Raw genomic sequence first — 22,316 nt, forward strand, 5'->3', positions numbered from 1 at the left:
TTCATGAATTCTAAAAGCAGACTTTTTCATATTTTTATTTCCAAAATCGGAAAGCTCATAAAGTACTGCTAGTGGAATGTTCCTCTCCATACACCCCCCCCCAAATTATTATTACATCTATAGTGGTGCCTGACCATTTGATAATTTAGAATTGAGAAAATACCTTAATAGTAGTTAGGTATAGCCCTTTCATGCACCTTATCCCATTTGATCCTCTCAGCAACCCCCAGAAAGAAACTGAAGTGTAAAAGTCAATACATTTCTTGTTCAAGTTGTCTGTACATTAGAATCACCTGGGACACTTTTAATTATTCCAACGAACAGGCTGCATCTCGTAATAATTAAATCACAATCTCAAGGAGTGGCTACAGGCGTTAGTATTTTTGGAAGCTACAAAGGTGATTTCAACAAAGCACTGGCGAATTTCTGAACTATTGAAATAGAAGACCTCAACAATCCTATCACCAACTTGACCCAACAGACATTTATAGAACATTCCACCCAAAACTGAAGAACACCCTTTCTTTTCAAATGCACATGGAGCATTCACCAAAATAGACTCTCTTTTGTATCACAGAACAAACCTCAACACATTTAAGATAATTGAAATCAAATTATTTTCTCTGCCCATAAAGAAATTAACGTAGAAATCAGTAACAGAAAGATTTTGTAAATCCCCAAGTAGTTGGAAATTAAACCATGTACTTCTAAACAAACCATGGGTTACAGGTAAAGTCACAAGAGAAATTAGAAAATGTTTTAAATTAAATTAAAACCTAAACAATCAAAACTTGTGGAATGCAGCTGAAGTAGTACTTAGAGGGATTTTTTTAAAAAATCATTAAATGTTTATATGAGAAAACAAGGAAGGTTTCAAATAAAAAAAAATCTAAGCATTCACTTTAAGAAATTAGGAAAAGAAGAGCAAATTAAACTCAAAGCATGCAGGTGGAAGGAAAAAATATAGAGCAAAAATCAATTCTATTGGCAAACCATAGAGCAATAGAAAAAAATAAAACCAAAAGGTAGTTTTTTTAAAGGAATAATAAAATTAAAAACTCTAGGGAGATTTATCCAGAAAACAAAAGAGAGAAGACACCACAATTTACCAATATCAAGAAGCAAAGCAAACCCTGGCTATTGTGGTAGAAATCAGATTAGTGGTTGTATGGGGTTGAAGATGAGAGGAGGACTGACTCAAAGGGGCATAAGGGAACTTTGTGGGTAATAGAAATGTCCTATCATATCTTGATTGATTGGGGTGGTAGTTACAAAGTGTACGTGATTGTCAAATCATCTTCTGTAAATTAAAATGTATATATTTGATTTTAATTTTTCCTCAAAATTGAAATTTTTATAAAAATGAGACTAGCCAGGATTTCTTTAGGTACTGCAGTGTGCTAAGTATGCTACATGTCTTATTTTACTTAGTCCTCAAATAATCTAATCAGCTAGATATTATCACTTCACTTAACAGATGAAGAAATCAAGAATCAAGGCTCAAAGAACATCCTCTCCAGTATCATATGGCTAGTAATACAGACTGAATTCAAACCTAACTTTTTATTTGTAAAATCAGTATCATAATACTTATTTTATTGAATTGTAATTAGGATTGTTAGAATTAAATAAAAATAAAGAACTGCAAAGACTTTTAAAACTGAAATGACTTTGAACCACAACCCAAAGAAGGTAGGTTGGAACTTGGAGCCTCAACCTAACCAATTAATGTTCCTACTAAAACAGAAATATCGACATTCTCCATAGGATTTAAACAAGACCCAGGGACTCCTAACATAACAGTCAAAATAGCCAAGATCCAATCCACAATTGTTTAGCTTATGATAAACCATGAAAATCTCAATTCCTATGAATAGATACCGACACTGAGATGACACAAATGTTAAATTATCTGAAAATGATTTTAAGCAGCTATTACAAAAATACTTGAAGCAATCATGGAAAATGCTAAAATGGAAATCCTAACTGAAAGTATGAGCAAAATAAATAGAATATATAAACAAAAACCAAATGGAAGTGTTAGCACTGAAAAATAAAATAATAAAATTATTTAAATTCTTTAATTTTAATGAAATTTCAAACTCTCTGCAAAGGCTCAATGGCAGGATGGAGATGAATAATGAAAGAGTGAATTTGGTAATTTCATAGAAATTATCCAATCTGAACTACAGAGAGAAAAATTATTGAAAAAAAAATGAACAAAATCTCAGGAACCTGAGGGACCAGAAAAAAAGACCTAACATTTGTGTCATCAAAGTCCCAGAAGGAAAGGAAAAATAGTACTGTACTGAAAAATATTTGAAGAAATAATGGCTTTCCAAGTTTGGCATAAGACAATTTTGTAGGGGAAGAGGTTGAGGCCCCTGGGAAGAGGGGTATAATTTTAAAAGATAATTGAGAAACAGTGATCTAGACACTGAACATCAATATCCTTAACATCACAAAGAGAGACACAGTCATACATCATATACTTTCTATTGGAAAAAGAATATACCACCACCTATCAAATGGTTTTGTAAAAAAAAAAAAAAAAAATGCAGCCTGACTTGACCTAGCCCATATATTCGCAATTTAACAGGAAATACAGAAGACAAATAAATATGTCAAATCTACCAATTGGATAAAATTGGCAAAATTTGGCTAGGGAAAACACTACAGGACAAAAACAAAAAGCATGAGCTGAAATTTTGGCAAACTGGTCATGAATTGAAAATTCATTAAACTATACATTTATTTTTTATAGGTTCCATATTTGCATTTTATTTTTCAAGATAAATGGTTTAAAAAATTACTTAGCCATAAAAAATTATTTTCTTCTGAATAAGGAAAAGATATAAGTAGAAATACAAACCACTGAAATTACATAGAAATATTTGATTATAAGATGAACATTCATATGATCTGGAATATGTGAATATTGATATCATAGTTCATCTAAATAAAAGCACAAAGTTAAATTTTTCTTCATAGAGAATGGAGGAAGTCCAAAATAAAAACTGTTATAAGGCCACTTATTATGGGGGAAGAAATGATAAATAATAAAATAAAGAACTTCCAAGATCATTTTGATGTTCCAGTCTGACACACTGTCATCGTGCATATAAAAACTTCTATTTTGTGTTAATTAATTAGAGGGTTCTAAACATACTGTGGATATTTTAAGGTGAAATATGCTAAATGGAGGCATTCTGAGAAATTTCAAGTGTAACCAGGTGTGTTGTCTGATACTTTAAGCTCATTAATTTGCAGAACATTTCATCTTATTCCTAAATAAGAACTTGCATTTTCTTTTTTATTTATTTTTTCCCCTTGAAAGGTTATTGAATTCATTGGAGAATAAGTGCTGTCCTGAATTTGTGAGTGAAGAATATATCCTACTTGTTGAAACTGGATTTCAAAACTACATTTAATAGTGTATTACACTCTAGTATACTGTACTCAACAGTATACCGTACTACTATTTGGTAAATTGAGTTGTTCATATATGCTTTCTCAAGATCATATTTCCCTGATAATACCCAATAAGGGGCTTTGATGATGTTCTATTAGGGTTCTCTTTCATAGTGTTGACCATCCTGTCCATAGAGTACTTTGCATAATGAGCCTTAAAGGTCCTCATGACCCCCTGACCTAGAGGCTGAATCAGAGATGTTGTGTTTGGGGACAAGTAGGCCTCTTCCACGTCTTTCCTGGGGCTCTGGGTTGCCAAGGGAATTGTACAATATCAAAAAACTTTAAAAGGCAGTCCCTTACTGGCAAGGTACTTCCTGACTTTAAGGACAAACAACAATCGAACCAGTCCGGCAGAGGTGGGGAACCTGTGGCCTTGGGGCCACATGTGGCTTTCTGGATCCTTGAGTGCAGCCTTTTGACTGAATTCAAATCTTACAGCACAAATGCTTTTATTAAAAGGGGTGCAGCAGAGAAAGATGAAGCTTTACTTGCCTCCTTTGGTGCTTAAAAAAGAACGATTTTGAAAATCAGAAGGCCACAGGTTCTCCATCCCTGGAAGGCTCAGGGGTTAGCAGCTGCATAGATAAGGACAGTCCTGATCATAAAACCCTGACTGCATTTGCACAAAACAGCAGAGTTAGCCTAGCCCTTCCTGCCTTAAATCCTGGTGCTCACTTCTCTTCCCTACTAACAAATGTCCTTTTTGTCAGGATAGGGCACTTTTGTCTGCATTAAAAACCTGTTGAGACAGATATTCTTTCTCTTCAATGATTTTCTTAATGGCATCTGGGAACTCGTCTGCTGCCTCTTGGTCAGTGGAAGATGCTTCTCCTGTTACCTTGACATTTAAAAAAATGCCTCTTTCTAAAATCATCAAACCATCTTTTGCTGGCATTAAATTCTCCAGCTTTAGATCCTTCACCTTCCTTTAGCTTTAAGTTGTCATATAATAACTTTGCTTTTTCTCAAACCATATTAGAGTCTATAGGTATGCCTTTCTTACGGCAATCCCACACCCATACCAAAGCTGCATTTTCAAAATGAGATAAAAAGCTATCTTGCAAAAAGTACAAGGTTTTCAAGCCTGCTGGAATGGCCACAGCAATGACTTCATGATTTTCCTTTTCTTTTTTCACAAGGATTCTTATGCTGGATTCATTTATCTTGAAATGGTAGGGAACTACAGTAGCAGACCTCAATCTACGTTACGTATCAAGCAATTCATCTTTTTCTTATAATGTCATGACTTTTCTCTACTTCTTGGGAGCATTTCCAGCATCATTAGTGGAACTTTGTGTGGGTCCCATGGTGTTATTCATGGTTTATGGCATTACACCCAACACAATGAAAAATACGTGAGAACTTAGAGAGATCACCTGTTACTGCAATACGCAATTTACTGGAGAGAATTGACTTCAGTGTCTGGTCTAAAGGCTTATGACAACTTGTTTAAGTCAGTTCACATCCCCTTCAACCTATAGAAGAAACAGCTCCTCCAATTATGGATAGAGCCCGGAACTCTTTACAACTCATCTTGATGACAGAATTGCAAGTTCTGGAGTTTGAAGTAGGTTTCCTTTTTGTACTACATGAGGCAGATCATAAGAAAATACCATGTAGCTTTTTCATTTTGGGAGAGAATTGATGTAGCCTTCAGAAGTACTCTGGAGTCATCCTGCTCACTCACAGAAGTTCTTCACAGGAGATCTCTATGGATCTTTATGTTTCAGGCATTAACTTTACTTGGAGCATTGTTTCTCCCATCCAAAGAGTTTTATGTTAAAATATATTTTATTAGATTTTTTTTCCCTAACAAGCATCCTTGGCCACAGCTGAATTCAGCATTGTAACATTTTCATGCAGGTATCTCTGTGGTTCCATTCTAGACTTGATGTAAAAGGCCTAGAGTGTACCTCTAGCATCACTTCAGAAAAAAATCCACTGACCCTTGCTGTGCTGCAAGCGGGAAGATGAAATAAGAAAATCAGAGGGAAGTTGGCATGGTGTAAATACTAGCTGAATCTGGTTAGAAACCACCTCTGCGGGAGCTCTTAAATTCCATGAGAGTAGCAACTGCATCTTCCATTAATGTGGCCCCATTGCCCAGCACAGTGCCTGAATGCACGTCCACAAATATTGGCTGAATGAATGAATGAATATTCTGCTCCAGGTCCTCACTTTGTCTGTGACATAAAGAGCAGACGTGTCTATGCTGCCTTAGAGGATCACACCGGAGCTCCACAGTGTCTTTTCACCTCAAAGCTCATATCACTTTCCATCAGATTATCTCCTCTCCCCTTATCACATCCCGGTGAGAGGGCAGAAAAGCCAAAGAAATAATTCTCCTTACTGTTCCGGTGGCGGTTCTTGACACTTACATTAGGCACAGGTGGAACATCACCTAGAGTGACAACTGATGTCACCTCATCATAACATATGTCTCTGACAACTGTCAGCAGGTATTCGTGGCAAATGAAAAGCCAATGTTTAGAGGCCATAGATTGGGAACTGTTAGTGATGGGAGCCTATTTATTCTCTGAGGTGGTATATTGGTGACCTCTAGTGGCCAGATTGGTTCAAAATAAGTTTTTATTTCACCAAAAAAAAAAAAATCTGCTTCTTTATTACCTTTATTATTTACTTAATTTTTATCCTTCATTTAGTTCCATTTTGTACTTGTGGAATGATCTTAATTATGCATGGTGATTTTTGTCTGTTCATATCCAAATAGTACAATTTTGGCATTTCATAGACTCACAAAACTTGTGAGCTGAAAGAGCCCTCAGAGGGATTTATTAGTCTTCATTTCATCATGTGTGGCAAACGAGACCCAGAGAGGTAAAGTGACTTGCTTGAAGTCTCATCGCTGGGCTGGGACTAAAAGTCTTCCGAGTCTAATTCCTTTTCCACTATAGCAAACTGCTTACCAGGTAGTACGAGCGTATGTGGCTGAAGCAAACCCTTGGTCGCGTTTACAGTTCCATGCTGTAAACACTATCCTATCCCCACATCACTGCTGTGTCTTGGGTGTGTGTGGAACAGAGAATGTTTAATTCACATGTGTGCAGAGAGAGGAGCCTCGTCCATATCTGCATCAGTGTCCTGAGAACCCGCATCTTGAGCCTAAGACAGTGTCATAGTAGATGAGACTTTTGGGGGATCTTGGGACAAGGTAAATGTATTTTGTATCTGGAAGGATGTAAATAATCTGTGTGTGGAAGACCGTCTATGGTGATTTTTTTAACTGGTCACAAATTCTTTGACATCCTCTCATAGACCTGCTGTCCTGTGTTCCTTCCCCTTGAATCTGAGCAGTCTTGGGGCTGCCTCTCCCCATGGAGTGGGACGGAAGTGAGGCTATGTGACTTCTAAGCATCGGTTATAAAAGGCCACACAACCTGGTGGTCTTAGAACACTTGCTCTGGGGAAAACCAACCACCAAGCAGAAACACAACTTCCCCAAAGCCAACGTACTGACAGGCCACGTGCAGGTGCCCTCATTGACATCCCCAGCTTAGCTACCAGTCAACAGCCAGCTTCCACCACGGCCGTGTAAGAGAGCCATCTTGGATGTCCAGCTGGTCAAATGTCAGGGACAGCAGCCCCAGCTGACCTCTGACTGCAGCCACTCGCAAGACCCCCTAAGGGAGAACCGCTCAGCTAAGCCCTTTTCTGAATCGCTGAGCCACAAAATAGCAAAATAAAATGGCTGTTCCTTTACAATACTAAGTTGTGGGGTAAGTTCTTACAGGGCAATAATAATCAGAACAAAGTTTATTAAAGAAATTTTTCTCATTCTATAAAAAGTACTGAATGAAAAATACAAAATAATGTACACAATCTGAAATACTAGTGGAATTTCAGTTAATCTTTGATTTGTAGGCAATAATAAGAGCTTTAATAAATCAAGGAGCTCTTGGTCCGAATGAATAGAAATTCTACAGGATAGAAATATAAGTTCTTCCTCCTTCTTAAAATGGAATCACCATTTTAAGAAGGCTGAGTCAACTTTATGCAGTTTTCCAAAGAGAAATTTCTGTTTAAGCATCCCAGCCTCTCTCAACAAGGTTTCCCCAAATGAACCACAGAACACAGAAAAGAATTTGAATGACACTTTCTCGATTCTCCAAGAATGGTAAATAACTAGTACCTTTCTAGATGCGAGGAGAGAATTTAATTCATCGGATACAATGGATGCCTTAGGAGGGAGGGCTAAGTTCCCTCTCAGAACCCCGGCTGAGAAGGGGGGGGTGCACCCTAGGCTAACGCAGCCATGCAGTAGTTGTCAACTGCAAACTAAAGTTCAGAGAGGTTAAATAACATGCCCAATACTACCACAGCTGGCTGAGCCAGGATTTGATTCCAGGGACTTCAACTGCAGAACTTGGAAATTTAACCATTGCTCAATGCTGCCTAAGGAAAGCGCATATTCCATAAGTGAATAATAAACATGGGAAATAGCCTTAACAGCAATGTTTGTATGTGAACAGTTAATAGACCTAGCAGCAATGATTGTAACCCTTCAGCAATGTAAATTATCCGTGCATAAACTCATATTTATCTGAGCAAAAGACTTCCTTTTCTTTAAAATAACAAAGCTAAAACTTTTCTAAAAATTATTCAACTCAGATTAGTCAGGTGTTGCTTTATCTCAAACCCTTAAGCCATCAACACAATAGGGAGTGTTAGGAGCATTAATCAGCTGTAAGACCAGAGGAGCGAGGAATGCAAAGGTCAGACCCTCAGATCAGGATGAGAAAGGAGGAGGGCCAGGAACACAGAGAGACAAGGGAAGGGGAGGGGGACAGAACGTGGCAATGGAGAGGAGACACAGGCCACAGAGAGCAATCAAGAGAGGATAAAAGTCTGGCTAAAGACAAAGGGCAGAGTGGATAAAACATTTGTGGAGGGAAGGATGAAAAAGGGAGAAAAAGAGAAGCCATGAGATATAACAAGTTAAAGATGCTACTATTGGTCAACTTCTATTAGACTGATGAAAATAAGACTGACTGTGATGAAGTGCTTTTCTTACAACAATTTAGGAAGAAGGGTTAGGAAAAATAAAATGGCGAAATGACAAAGACAGCTCTGCTCTGTGTCACCATTTTGTCAAAGTGGAATTATCTGATACGTAGAAGTCAAGGTCATAATCCTCATGTTGAGTCCTGGATTTGAGATCCATGTGAAAATAACAATGTTCGGTTTATAAACACTTTATCTCCTGTAGGAAATTAAAGCTAACAACTTTGGTGAGTCCAGTCACATGACAATAGGAACATGTGCTGTCTACACCCCCTTCCATCCAGTGGCCATTCACTGCAGAAGGAGAGGCCTGAGACTCAAACCAGACAGCCTAAATCAAGTGCCTACATCGTAGGCTCTCACTAAATAATTGTTAAATGGATAAATTAATAAAGGAATATTCAATGTTTCCTTTTTGGTCACTCTTCCCTATCTCTGTTGAACATAAGCTTGGAGACTAATTTATGGGAGAAGAATGAAGTGAGTACAAGTGAGAATTCACATAATTCAAGGCAGTAGGAACAGAATCCATGTACACTTGATTAAAATACCATATATACAATTTTAAGATAACAGGTGGCTCTTCTTCTCCTTCCCTAAAGATGGACTGAGGGTTATAACACACAATACATTAGGAAACCATGAGTTTTTTCTGATATAAATAAATAAATAAGTAGTTTGATGTGAAATGGAATATTTAAATAGTCTCAAAATATCCCCTTCCAGAATACTTGCTCATTACTAAAGAAAAATGAGTAAGACACCACCACAATCAAGGGATCAAAGTTAACCTGAATAGTGAAGGGAAAAGAGAAATTATTAATATGTGCCACCTGATAGGATGCAATGAAAAGAAGACAGTATCACTTCTGTGATATTCTTGCTAAACTTACTGATCATGAGGAAACATCGGATGAACACAAATTGAGGAACATTTCACAAAATAACTGCCATGTAATCTTTAAAGGTATCCAGGTCATGAAAGTCAAGAAAAGATTGAGCAATTGTTCCAGATTGAAGGAAGCTAAAGGGACATGACAACTACATGCCCTGTATGATTCTGAACTAGACACTTTTTCTATAAAGGGTATTGTGAAGACAACTGGTGAAACTTCTGTGGGTTTTGAAGATTAAATGAGAGAAATGTAGGAATGTTATTTTCCTGATTCTGTTGGTTGTATTGTGGTTAGGAAGGAGAAAGTCCTTGTTTGTAGGAAACACACACTAAAGTATCCAGAGGTGATGTGGTATTAGGTTGGCAACTTACTCTCAAATATTTCAGGAAAAAGAATCCTTTTTTAGGGTACTTGCAAATTTTCTGTAGTTTGAGAATATTTCAAAATAAAAGATAAAATGAAATGAAAAGGCTATGACTGTGCTGAAGGGTGACAGTTACAATTTGTGTATTATATCTCCCACTCCCCACCCTCTGTTCCTTGGGTGTCCCATAGCTAAATTTATCACTTTCTACATTTTATATTTTCTAAGAAAACTTTTTGCATGCATCGTTAGAACGCAAAGCAGTGGTGGTGCTGCGATAGGTTTCCATAAACCACGCACTGGTATTTTCACATGCATCTCAAAATTTGCACCCATGTTAAGATTAATACCTTACTTCCATATATTTGAAAAACTCTAGTGTTAATCTTACTTTTTAAGAAAAAGTTATTGCATAAATATAACATGAAAATCTAATGACCTATAATCCCTTCACACAAATACAATTTTCCAAGTTCCCTTCCCATTCTAGTCCAAATATATGAGTTACTTTTACATGGTTGTAATCACAACATAGATACAATTTTACATTATACCTTCCTTGTCTGAGCATATTCCAATATTGTTAGAGAGCCTCTGGGGCTCCTCTTGCCCTCTGATTCCATGATTATATTTTTGAAACACTGACCTCATAACATAACTAGAGGATCATATTTCATTATTCAATACATACCTAGTCAGTATAGTGCAGTTTTGCTACCTACCTAGTAATTTCTATCTTGATATATTGTCATTTGACAAAAGGCATTGAAGTCACTCATACCTGGGCTAGAATCCCAGCTCTGCATTGTACAAGATACTAAAACTTTCTGAGCCCCAGTTTTTAAACTGAAAAACAAGGATAATAATTACTATAGCATGATATTTGAGTGGATTAAATGAGATAATATATGTAAAGTTCTTAGCACAGCACATGGCACATAATACGCTATTAATAAATGTTTATCATCATTATTCATCTAAGAGGTAATGACTAATTAGTAAAATGTGGGCTTACTCTGGATATTTATTTTTTTGTGACTTTCTTAGTTATTCCTGATGAGTGATGAAGTTACTTTTTACATGACAAGAACCCAAAGAGTTAACTAGGAATTCTTAAGAAACCAACTGATTTTCTAATTGTTGGCAGAATTGAGAACCTACAGGAAAACTAGGACATCTGATTAATATCTTTCTCTAATTCCTACTTCAGTTCTTCTGCTTCCCCCAAAACAGTTCTTTAAGAAAAAAAACAATACTCTTAAAGATGTAATCACTAGAACATGGCAGAATGTTACATGCACTGTATGCTTTTAAAAAATGATCATAGCCGGGCATGGTGGTGCACACCTATAGTCCCAGCTACTCAGGAAGCCCAGGCAGGAGGATTGCTGGAGCCCAGGAGTTTACACTGCACTCCAGCCTGGGCGACAGAATGATACCCTTTCTCAAAAAAAAAAAAAAAAAAAAAAAACAAAAAACCCAAGAAAGAAAGAAAAGAAAAGAAAAAATGAAAGCTTAAAAAAAAGAAAATCGATCAATTAGCTATGAATTTGCCTAGTTCCTTTCACAGTCAAATGATCACATTTTATGAAGAAAGGATAATGTCCCAAGTTACAAAATGGACAAATAAAAAAGTTAGTGTTTGTATTAATTAAAAAAAAAATTCTGCAAAAAAATCTTCTTTGAGAAATTCTTTGAAATATAGGCTCTCCCAGGGCAGCTGTATTTAGATCACTAAATATTTCATACAGCTGTATTTAGATCACTAAATATTTCATACAGCGATATTGGCTGAGAAATTTAGTGTTTGGGATCAACAGTCACTGCAAACTGAAGAGTCTCTCAGATTATACATCAGTAACATTTTATTACAGAAATTCCACGTTGACAGTATGTTAAAGGGCTTCTGCTTTGAAGGGACAGAAATCCACCATGTGTGAGTTGAGAAACATTGTTATAGCATACAGCTCAAGTCATTTAAAATTCCAAAATAAAAAATAAGAAATATTGTTTTAAAAAATCCTGTAAACCTTTTTATAGACGAAGCTGTCCAACTAGTTATAGTGACCTTAGAAAAATCCACTAACCTTGCAACCAAGAATGAAAATGAAAGCGAAATATTCACATGCATGAAAAAACAATAGTAGAGCCTTTTGTCTGCTGCAAAAAAAGTAGTAAAGATTCTCAGGAGGGATAAGAAAAGAGGAATGTGTTTTAAAATACAAGCTCTTTCAAGCAGCTTTTACTAACGTCACACCACCGGCAATGAGAACCGCGCATGTGCGCAGCCAAGTACTCTGAGCCAAAGTCATTAAGCTGACAATGAGACGTGTGTGTGGAGAAACAAGGGAACAATGATTAAAAGGGAAAGAAAGTCCGTCAGGGTTGAAAAGAGCCTGCTGTTGACTGTGTGCGTCCCAAGGCGGCTGGTGGAGGGAGGACCCAGGTCACTCACAGAAAGGCAGCCAGGGGGGCTCGCTATTCTTGCAGTCCATTCATAGGGGCTGCTGCTGAGTCTTTTATGTTTGCAACGCTGTGAATTACAAATGAATACTAAAGTCTATCTAGGAAAGCAAAACATATCTTTCTGGAACAGCTTCTACAATAACTCTGGCTCTGTGATTGGCAAATACATTGTTTCCAGTAGGGTCACATAATAGCTTTTGGATCATTTAAAATGTTTATTTCTAGGGTTGGGGAACCCAACAGAAGCTGATTATCTAATTTGTTCTGTTCTTAGAGGGCCGATGTTCCCCTCTTCTCTGCGCCCCTGACTATCTTTGGAGGCCAAGGGAATCTTAAGGTTCTCTAAGGAAACCAAGGTCCGTTTCTCAAATTCTGAACAAGTCAAGCAGGCAGGAGGCGTGTAAGGGGAAGTGTGTCCAAAGCTGATCTAATCCATGGGCCCTTTGTGAAATGAAGGTGCTTTCAGCCACCCTGACCCCTTCTCGACAGGACATGGACCTGGGAAGGGTCAGCATCTCATTAGCTCATGAGCTCAGGTAAATAAAACTCACCCCTGATTTTCCAGGTCTCCTCTGGAATTTTCTCCAGAAAAAAATTTAGCACAATAATGAAAGATTTCATATAAATGTAACATGGAAAAATTCTAACTCCTCCACCCCTTTTTGTTTGTATTAATCTAATGAAGAAAAAACATATAGGCAACTGATGGACAGTTTTGTCTTTTAATAGAAGAGTCAAAATATTAATACTTATTCTTTGATGAGAAAATTAGAAAACATTCTAAATTACTGAAAGGATTAGATATTGCCCTAACACTCCATTTCTTAAGCTTGTTTATTAAAACTAGTTTTGCATTATTATGCTAGATCATTTATTTCAGTTAAGTGGATTTCTTCTGATTGAAGATTTCTTCGCAGAAAGAGCACTTACAATTTCTAGCAATACATTAGTGACCCCAGAGCCATACCGCTCTCAGAAGCTGCTGAGAAGCAGAGTTAATCTCCTTTTCCTTATTGAATCTCTCATGCTAAGTCTCTAAGGCATTTTGCTGGGCCAGGGGAGGTTTTCCTAATGCCACTGTCCATATTATCTTCAGCTTACAGGAACAGATATTTCACTCTGCCCCTGTCATTATCCACACTTACATGGATCCCACATGCCAATTAAGATTTGCTAAAACTTTCTGCTATTGCTGGTGCAATGACTATACTTGTCCGATTTCACTAAAAATAACATTTCCAACATACTGGAGATGATCTTTTCTGACACTCTTGAAGATGTCTGAATAATCTTTTCAATTAATATTCATGGCCAAATTCATTGTAGGATGTAAATAGAGATGACGGGGAGGGGGGCTTCCCTGGTCCGGCCTAGCACACGCACAGCTGACACTTGCCACATCCTTGTGACCTTGTTCAACAGTGCTCCCACTCTGGGACTCTCATCTGCACGGTTATCTCCCAAGATGCCCGGTGTAACCCGGAGAGCTATTACCAGCCGTGCAGCGGACACCGGGAAGGCTGGTGCTGGCTGCGAACACTGGCTCCATTCACCGTCAGAGAAGAAAGGCCTGCTCCCTTTTCACTGGCAGGACTCCTGCTACGGCTCAGTGTTCTCTCAGCTGGGTAGCCACAAGTCTATTTCCTTCTTTAGCCCGTATTATAATGGAGGATGGGATGAAAAGGAGTCCGGACCCTTGATACCTTTTACTTGGAGTGCTAACTAATGCAGGGCCTCGTGTCTGATCTTCTGCTTGGCGAGGGGGTGGCAGATGGCCTTCTGAAAGCTTTTCAGACCCAGGCTGCTTTCAGCAGGGCGTGAGGGGGTATTGTTACATTTTCCATACAGTGGTAGGAAGCAGCCCTGCATAAAAGCGCACAACAATTGTGCCACTTCTCTGGGAAGCATATTACAACCTTACAATGAGGGCTAATTGGCCGATGCCAAAAGCGGACGCAGCCGCAGCTTTGAATATTATTCAGGAGAGGCTTGAGAGAGCGGAGTCAGGAAGGAGGCTGAGGCATAAAGGAGAAAAGCGACGGGAAGGACATCGACGGGGAGGCGGCGAGGGCTGGGATGAAGAGGGAAGAGTGGCTTCATTATATTTATCAGAAAAGAATCATGCTCTTGTTTAAAGAGTTTGTTCATATCCACCTCCCCTTCCTCATCAGGAGGAGGCAACAGGCAGCGCCTGCTCGCGGCGCGATGGCCGCAGGACACGCCGTTACCATGAGAACCGATGGGGACAAACCTCAGAGCCTTTTAAGAAACTCTTGAGCGAGCTCCTTGAAGTGGGCAGCGGAGGGACGAAAATGTACTGAGTACTCACTCTACGCCAGGCTGGTTCAAGAAGCTTCCGTTATTATTTCATTTAATCTTCAAAACAATTCTGAGACATAGTCTTGTGATCATTTTGCAGCTGGGGGAACTGGGACTCAGGGATGGTAAATAACTTGCTCAAAGTCTAACAGATTCAAATCTAAGCATTTCTGACTCCAACATTCAAGCCCTTGCTGCCACGCTACCCTGTGCCAATTCTTCAAACAACCAGGTCCTGTCTGCCACCGGCATGTGGCAGCAGGTGCTGAAGAAAGGTGTTCCCAAAACAGAACTACATTGGCCCAGAAGTGGAGACAGAAAAGAAGCTCTAAGAAGTGGAAACAATTTAGGATAGCTGACCCTAGGAGTCAACCCTACCTGCCTAAACTGGCCTTCACCCCAGCACACACACATTTAGTCAGAATTCTTTAGCCAAAATGTGTTGAGCCATTTGAACTGCACTCAGTGCAGACATTTAAAAACACAGGCTTTGTCTTTTAGAAGCTTGTAGTATATTGAGTTACACACACAGAGAGACACACACAGACACACACACACACATACACAAATACAATATGCTGTGAAAAAAAAAACAGAGAGAAGTATGCTTGGGGTTGTCAGCAAGGAGAAAGGAAATCTAACTCAGCCTGGGAAGATCAAGGAAGGCTTCCTGGAGGAAGTGATGCCTGAGAGGGGTCTTAAAGGATGAGTAGGAATTGGCCAGGCAAAGAGAAAGGCGGAAGTGTCATTCCAGACAAAGGGGGGAGCAGCACAAAGCCCAGAGGCACGAAGTAGGCAGTGTGTAGATGGAGCATTAAGTGTCCCCTACTGAGCCAAAATTGTGTGGCAGGAAATGACACTGAAGAGCTGGGTAGAGCCAGGAAACGGGAAACCTTAAATGCCATGCTAAGTGTCTTGGACTTTATCCAGCAGGGGATGCGAGGCATTGATTGTTCTCTGCAGGGAGAGGTGGATATGGTCAATGTGAAGGGTAGATTTGAAGGGATAAAAATGGAAATAGGAAGAACAGTTGGGAGGTTGGTGCTGTGGTTTACGTGGAGAATAATAAGGACCTGATCCAGGAAGTGGTGGTAGGGACAGAGAAGGCCAGATTTATCTGAGAAACATTTTCAAGGTCAAGTCAACAAGAATCAGTGATTGATCAGATTGTGAGAGAGAAGGAATGACATATGGATTTCTAGCTTAAGTAACTGGGTGGATGCTGGGGCCATTAATTGAAATTATGAATACACAAATAGGAAGAGACTGGGGGGAAAGGATGAGTTTATTTGACACCTGGGAGATATCCAGGTGTCTAGCAAGCAACTGGAATATGAATTGGAAACTCAGAAGAGAGATGAAGACAAGCAATAGATTCAAGAACAGAAGTCAGAAAATAGTTTCTTCTGCTTTCACATCTGTCTTGCAGATGTGTTTTGTTTGGATCCCTGTACTGTTGTTTTTAAAATTAGGATTAGGTGAAAAACATGGAAAAATCAGGAAATTGTACAAAAATCAAAATATCCAGTGTCTCTTAAAAATTCCACTTATGTGCATTTCTGTCCCTCCATGGCAATAGTGAATTAGAAGCAGGAAGCAGCTCTGGCCTTTGAGCCGGGCACAGGCCTTCTGGGAGCTGCAGCCCTCACCTTTCCCAGCTGTCCCCCTGGCCTGAGGCTCAGTGTTGGTTGTCACTTTACCATCACAATTGCCCTGTTATTTTCTTATGGTAGAGTTAAGAGGAAAGTAAACTATTTTGTGTTCTCTTACCTCAATCAAAGGTAGAAAATGCAAGAAAACAAATATTCCAATTAAAAAATGAGCAAAGGACCTGAATAGACCTTTCTCAAAAGAAGGCATACAAGCAGCGAACAGTTATATGAAAAAATTCTCAACATCACTAATCATCAGAGAAATGCAAACTAAATCCACAATGAGTCACCACTTCACATGTGTTAGGATGGCTATTACCAAAAAAATGAAAGATAATAAGTGCTGGCCAGGCTGTGGGGAAAAGGGAACCCTTGTACACTGTTGATGGAAATGTACATTAAGTAGCCATTATGGAAAACAGTGTGGCGGTTCCTCAAAAAATTAAAACTGGAACTACCATGTTATCCAGCAATCCCACTACTGGGTACACAGCCAAAGGATTTGAAATCAGTATGTGGAAGAGATACCTTCAGTCCCATGTTCATTACAGCATTATTTACAATAACCAACATATGGAAAGAACCTAAATGCCTGTTGACAGATAAATGCATAAAGAAAATGTAGTATATATATACACAGTGGAAGAATTCAGCCTTAAAAAAGAAAGAAGTCCTGCCATTTCCAACAACGTGGATGAACGTGGAGGACATTATGTTAAGTAAAATAAGCCAGGCTCAGAAAGACAAATACTACGTGATCTCACTTGTATATGGAATCTAAAAAAGTCAAAGTCCTAGAAGCAGAGAGGAGAATGATGGTTACTAGAGGTTAGGGGTGGGGAGATTGAGAGATGGTCAAAGGATACAACATTTCAGTTAGATAGGAGGAATAAGTCTAAGAGATCTAGTGTACATCATGGTGACTATAGTTAACAACAATATCTTGTATGCTTAAAAATTGCTAAGAGGGTAGATTTTAAGTGTTCTCACCACAAAAATGATAAGTATTTGAGGTAATTTATATGTTAATTAGCTTGATTTAGCCATTCCACAATGTATATATACATCAAAACATCATGTTGTACACCATCATTGTATACAATTTTTATCAATTTAATAAATAAGAAAAAAAGTAGAAAATGAAATCTAGTCCAAGAGGACTGTGTATCTCAAGGCAAATAGTGAGAAGTGAAGAATGTTCCCATATATTTAACATGCAAACAAAGCATGTCTTTGAACGAATTAAACTTGAGATGCCATTGTGAAATAAACCACAGTAAGAGCAATGCCTGGTATATTTAAAAGACACATGATGAAAAACCTAATCCACTGAAAACATAATTGAAATTTCAACAGTTTGTTTTGGAAATTGAATGAAACAAATGATGGTGGACCATTGTCTCTTTTCCACATACACATTGCCTGGCCCTGAAGGTGTTTGAATTTGCAACCTGTTTTAAAGTCACTGGGATGTAGCGTGGACAGTGCAAACAGAACTGGGAGTAATGGGATCTCGCAGAGTATGTCTAGACAGAGAACAAAAGTAGCCAAGGACAGAATCCTGGGGAAAACACGGAGGAAATGGGTTCCCAAAGGAGCCTGAGATGAGAGATGAAAGAAGTTAAAGGGGAACCTGAGACATGCAGTGGCATCAAAGGCAGGGGAGCAGAAACTCAGGAAGGAGGCGACATCAATACCCTCAACTGTCTTTTGTCCTGCCTTGTGTGGCTCCCACCCCTGAGGTCCCAAGTGAGGCCAGTTCAGCAGTAGCACAGCTTAGACCAGAGATTTCCACACTATGCATATCTTGGTTTATGAAGCTCCTAGTGTCTCGGTAATTTTTTCACAGTGCTCCAAGGCCAAGAGAAACTACAGACAGTTCCATGTATTAAGTATTTAGATCCAAACATTTCAGTAACATCCTTAGGCCCTAAAAACTCAGTAGCCATGTGAAAAACTACAACACCTAAATTGAAAGAAAACACTTTACTTCATTCACAATTACTTATGGGGTGTGTGTACCTGTTGGGTACTGCATAACTTCTCCAACCTTCTCAAACTGCCACCCTCATTACCTACAAAGAATTTGCTTTAATCACAGCAACCACAGAAAACCTAGCATCAAAAGGGATGATGTCATTGAAAAAAAAGTAGCTCAATCCAGTGTGAAATGGTGAATGACCACCAGGCAGAAGTTCTTCTCCGAGTGTCTGACAGAGGTTGAGACTCCCGCCCCCCATGCCCCTGGGCACCTTGGCACACAGTCTGGGACTCACGGGGTTAGACAGGATGGACTGGTCTGGAATCCTATCATTTGTAACCTTGTTCCTACAGGGACATTTGTTCTGAAATCCATACAACTAACCTATAAATGAATTTACAGAGCATCACTGGTGTGTGACTTGAGTAACTGCTGGCACTGCCAGCTCTCACTGCTGCATACTAACAGGAAGTAGTATTACTTAAATAAATGGAATCCAAAGGTAAACCAGACAACGCCTTCAGTCCTCGCCCCAAATAAACCTTTTCCAGAGTTAGCAAGAACTTCCTTCCCCTTTCTCTTGCCATTCGCTGAATAAGAAAAGAAGTGGTGTAATGGGGGCATAGAAACAAGCTGTTCTGTGTGACAGCCTCCGACTCTAGCAGCTTCCAATATCACACGTGGCCAGCATCCAGCAGCCAATGTCACCAATGTCTTTCTGGGTAATCAACAAGGCAGATCCACTAAAGCCTAGAAGGTTTATAATTTTTAGAGTTTATTAAGGGGGGTAAGGTTTTCTCTGGTACCCAGCTCCAACAAACTACTGAAGAGCCACGCATGAAGAAACACAGTTGTTACCACTCACTATCCATCTGGGAATAGGAAGATGAGAAGCGTGCTTAGTTGAAGTGTCTGCAACCACGTAAGACTCAGGTTTGAACTTGGGCTCTCCCACTTCCTGGGGGGTGGCTTTGAGCAAGTTACTTAAAAAATTTGAGCCACAGTTTTATTATCTGTAAAACAGGACACTAATATCACAATGATGTTGTAAAGATTAAATAAGATGTAAAAAGGACCTAGCGTTGTATCTGGAACTCAACAAATTTATTGAATCTATTACATTTAGTATTGAACCTATTGAACACAAGAGTTCAATAAATGCTTCCTTTCTATCCAGTCTGGCTCTGCAATCTTGGGTGAAACACTCAACCTCTCTGGGTCTCCTTTTTACATATATGCATATGTATGCATGTGCATACATATGTATGTGTGTGTGTTACAAAAAGAAAAGTAAGAAATTGCACTAAACTTTCTTGCAACACAAGCAATACCTTTTTAATGCTTTATTCTTGCATGGATTCTACAATTTGAACAAATGATGTCTACTAAACGAGCTCCATCTACTTCATAATAATTTGTTTTCCTACTTTTTAGTTCTCAAAGCCCAAGAACCTCTTATGAATAAGAGCTAATCAGTGCTACCACATCAAATGGATAAAATTGTTTCCAAAAGCCAAAGAAACATGGTGTTTCAGTTAACTGGTGCATTTTTGTCACATGTATATAAAACAATTTCCATTTGCCATTTTGAAATAGAAAAACAAATTAGTGCTAGTTCCTGAGTCCACCACTGGTCACCAGGCTGGACCCTCCCCAAAGGCCCTTTATGCACTAAGATTCTGTGACTCCGTCTAACCAAGGAGGAGGAGGTTGTGAGAGGGAGCAGGGAGGTGTCTGACCTCTCACTCTCACCGCCACCCGGGAGTACGCGTTGCCCACCCCTTCTTGGGTTATTCACTGTTAACCGGGTCAGACCAAGTTAGCAAGCGACGCCTACAGAGCCTCTTTCAAAACCATTGCAAACAGTGGACTGGACATCTACATTTAAATTCCTCTCCTGCTTTTTTCTCCACTGGAAGTGTGAGAGTGGCAGAGGATGAAACATGGAGGGGACAGTTGGGGGTGTGATGGTGTGGATGAGAGAGTGGTTTCAGAAAGGCTTGGCACCACCAGCGACCCTGCTTCCAGGCTCAGCCCACGTTATAATGCAGAAAGACTTCTGAGCTGAGTCACCTTCCAAGCAAGCACATACTCCATGAGCCGCACCCGCCCACAGCATGCAGGGCTCTCTGTGCACACACTCGCTCATGGTGCCTTCTGGAAGCTAAGAAACTTAGCTTTCCCTCCGCCTTTGTTTCCTTCACTGCCTTCTGCAGCTCTGTCACTTTCTAAAACACCCTGGTGGGAGCATGTTAAGGACAGCGGTATCCCATTTCCTCAACAGCCCCCGTACCTTGTACCTTTCCTCCTCTTATAAAGGCTGAAAATACTCCTCTTTGATTTCCAAAGACCCCAGCATGTTTATGCGGTGCCAGGAGGGAAGCTTAGCTCCGGCTGGCGGTTTGTGTTAATTGTCTGGCTGCACTTTAGAAAGACACTTTTTGAATCTAAGCATTTAGGGAGAAAGTGGAGAAGCGTGGCTGTATGAAAGAGCAATTGATGTTAAATATTCATGCTCTGCTCTCTGTTAATCAAAATTAGTAACCCCCATTGCTTAGCTGCAGTCTTGCTGGCTTCTTGTAATGATTGTGCTAAAGAAACTTGGATAGAAAACAACCCCCTCCCCCCCCTCCACACACACACACACACACGCACACACACACACACACACACACCAGGACTTAGGTGCTTATAGGTTTGAAGTGTTTCCAGTTAACATTGTGCAATTCAACACTGTCTGTTTTCACCAAGATGTTGAATGAGCCCTAGGTATCCCTTCCGTCAGCATTTTAGAACCATTCTCCCCCCTTTTCCCTTCTCTCATGTTGAATTCAGCAAACTTTGTCCTTAAAAAACAGACATTTTCTGAAATAATCCTTAAAGCTAATTCTAGCATATTCTAGCTCATTTTTCAGAAATGATAAAATTAATTTACAAAATAGAGAAGAAATGGACTATCATTGAACCAAACATGATGATAATGTCATAGGTTGTTTTAGTAACAACTTTGAGGTCATGCTTCCTGAACTTTTAGGAAATAAACATTTTATGTTTTTATCTGTTGATTTATTTTAAAAAGCACATGTAACATAACCACAGGAACTTTAAAAATTATTACTTAATTTAAAAGGAAAAAGAAAAACAGCTCTTAATTAAAAACTGGTTTTGTAGCTATATTTTTTCAAGTTTTCTACAATAAGCATGTTTTATCATTATAGTAAAAACAATAAAAGTTACATTTTTTAAAAAACTAAGCAGTTGCTGAATTGTGTGTTTGAGAATTCATTGTTTTTTTTTCCTTACCTATGTCATCTGCAAGAGAAATGCTGGTGAACGTGCTATCTTCCTCCTCTTTGCTGGACCCGTCCATCCTGTTCAATTTTCAGACCTGTTAGTGAGAAAAATGAGGGCAGAGAAGAGCGGCAGTTGTCCCATGTGACCGCCCTTGTTAAATCATTAATAAGTGAGAGTCCAAGCAGGTGCTATCTGATCCTTGCACTAGCCACCCTCTTCCTGCTTTCCACCTGAGACGTTCTCACCTGAGTGTTGCATTCCTAACCGGAAATGATCAGGTCTCTAAGTTAAAGAGTTACAACCCTTTACCTGAGGCTGTTGCACCGGCACCCCCCCTGTATCCTGGCTAGATGACAAACCTTGCCTTCAATTCGATGACAGTTTCTGTGGGCTGAACTGCCCAAGGAAATTGCCCAAAAAGCATTAGGATGAGGTCAGGGAAGAAATTGATTGTATATAATTAAGATATCTTTTGGATACCTACCATAAACCTCTCAAGGATTTATCAATGTCTCGCGTGACCTGGGACCATGTCACCAAACCTCTCAGAGCCTCAATTTCCTGCCTGTAATATGAGGACAAGTCTGTTGCAAGGATTAAATGGAAAGTACCTGGCACTTAATGTGAACTTGATAAATGTCAACCACAATAGTGACCGTAGATGATCAGCATATGTGAAGAAATAAGATTCTCTATGCATTGAGCTCATCAGTACCTTTTCCTATTACTGTATATATTCCTCACCCTACAAAAGTTCATTAAAATGACACGCTGTTTCTTTTCTATTTCTGGAGTTGAGCCCAAAGGGAGAAGTGTTGGCCTTGTCAACCCTTATGCCAGGGGCCCCT

General features: G+C 39.2%; 1 protein-coding gene across 2 annotated transcripts in view; it reads right to left on the reverse strand.

Annotated features, from left to right (window-relative positions):
• The window catches only part of SCOC (short coiled-coil protein), a 31,793-nt gene extending 10,071 nt beyond the window's left edge, over window positions 1-21,722 (reverse strand). Inside the window, exon 1 of one of the 2 annotated variants that reach the window (XM_045552249.1) lies at window positions 21,478-21,722. In XM_045552249.1, the coding sequence (XP_045408205.1) occupies window positions 21,478-21,544 (67 nt within the window). In that variant the 5' untranslated portion in view covers window positions 21,545-21,722. The remainder of the gene's footprint in view (window positions 1-21,477) is intronic. The other variant, XM_045552250.1, reaches the window with a different exon arrangement.
• Between the last annotated feature and the right edge of the window lie 594 nt (window positions 21,723-22,316).

This window comes from Lemur catta, chromosome 5, assembly GCF_020740605.2.
Source record: "Lemur catta isolate mLemCat1 chromosome 5, mLemCat1.pri, whole genome shotgun sequence".
NCBI lineage: Eukaryota > Metazoa > Chordata > Mammalia > Primates > Lemuridae > Lemur > Lemur catta.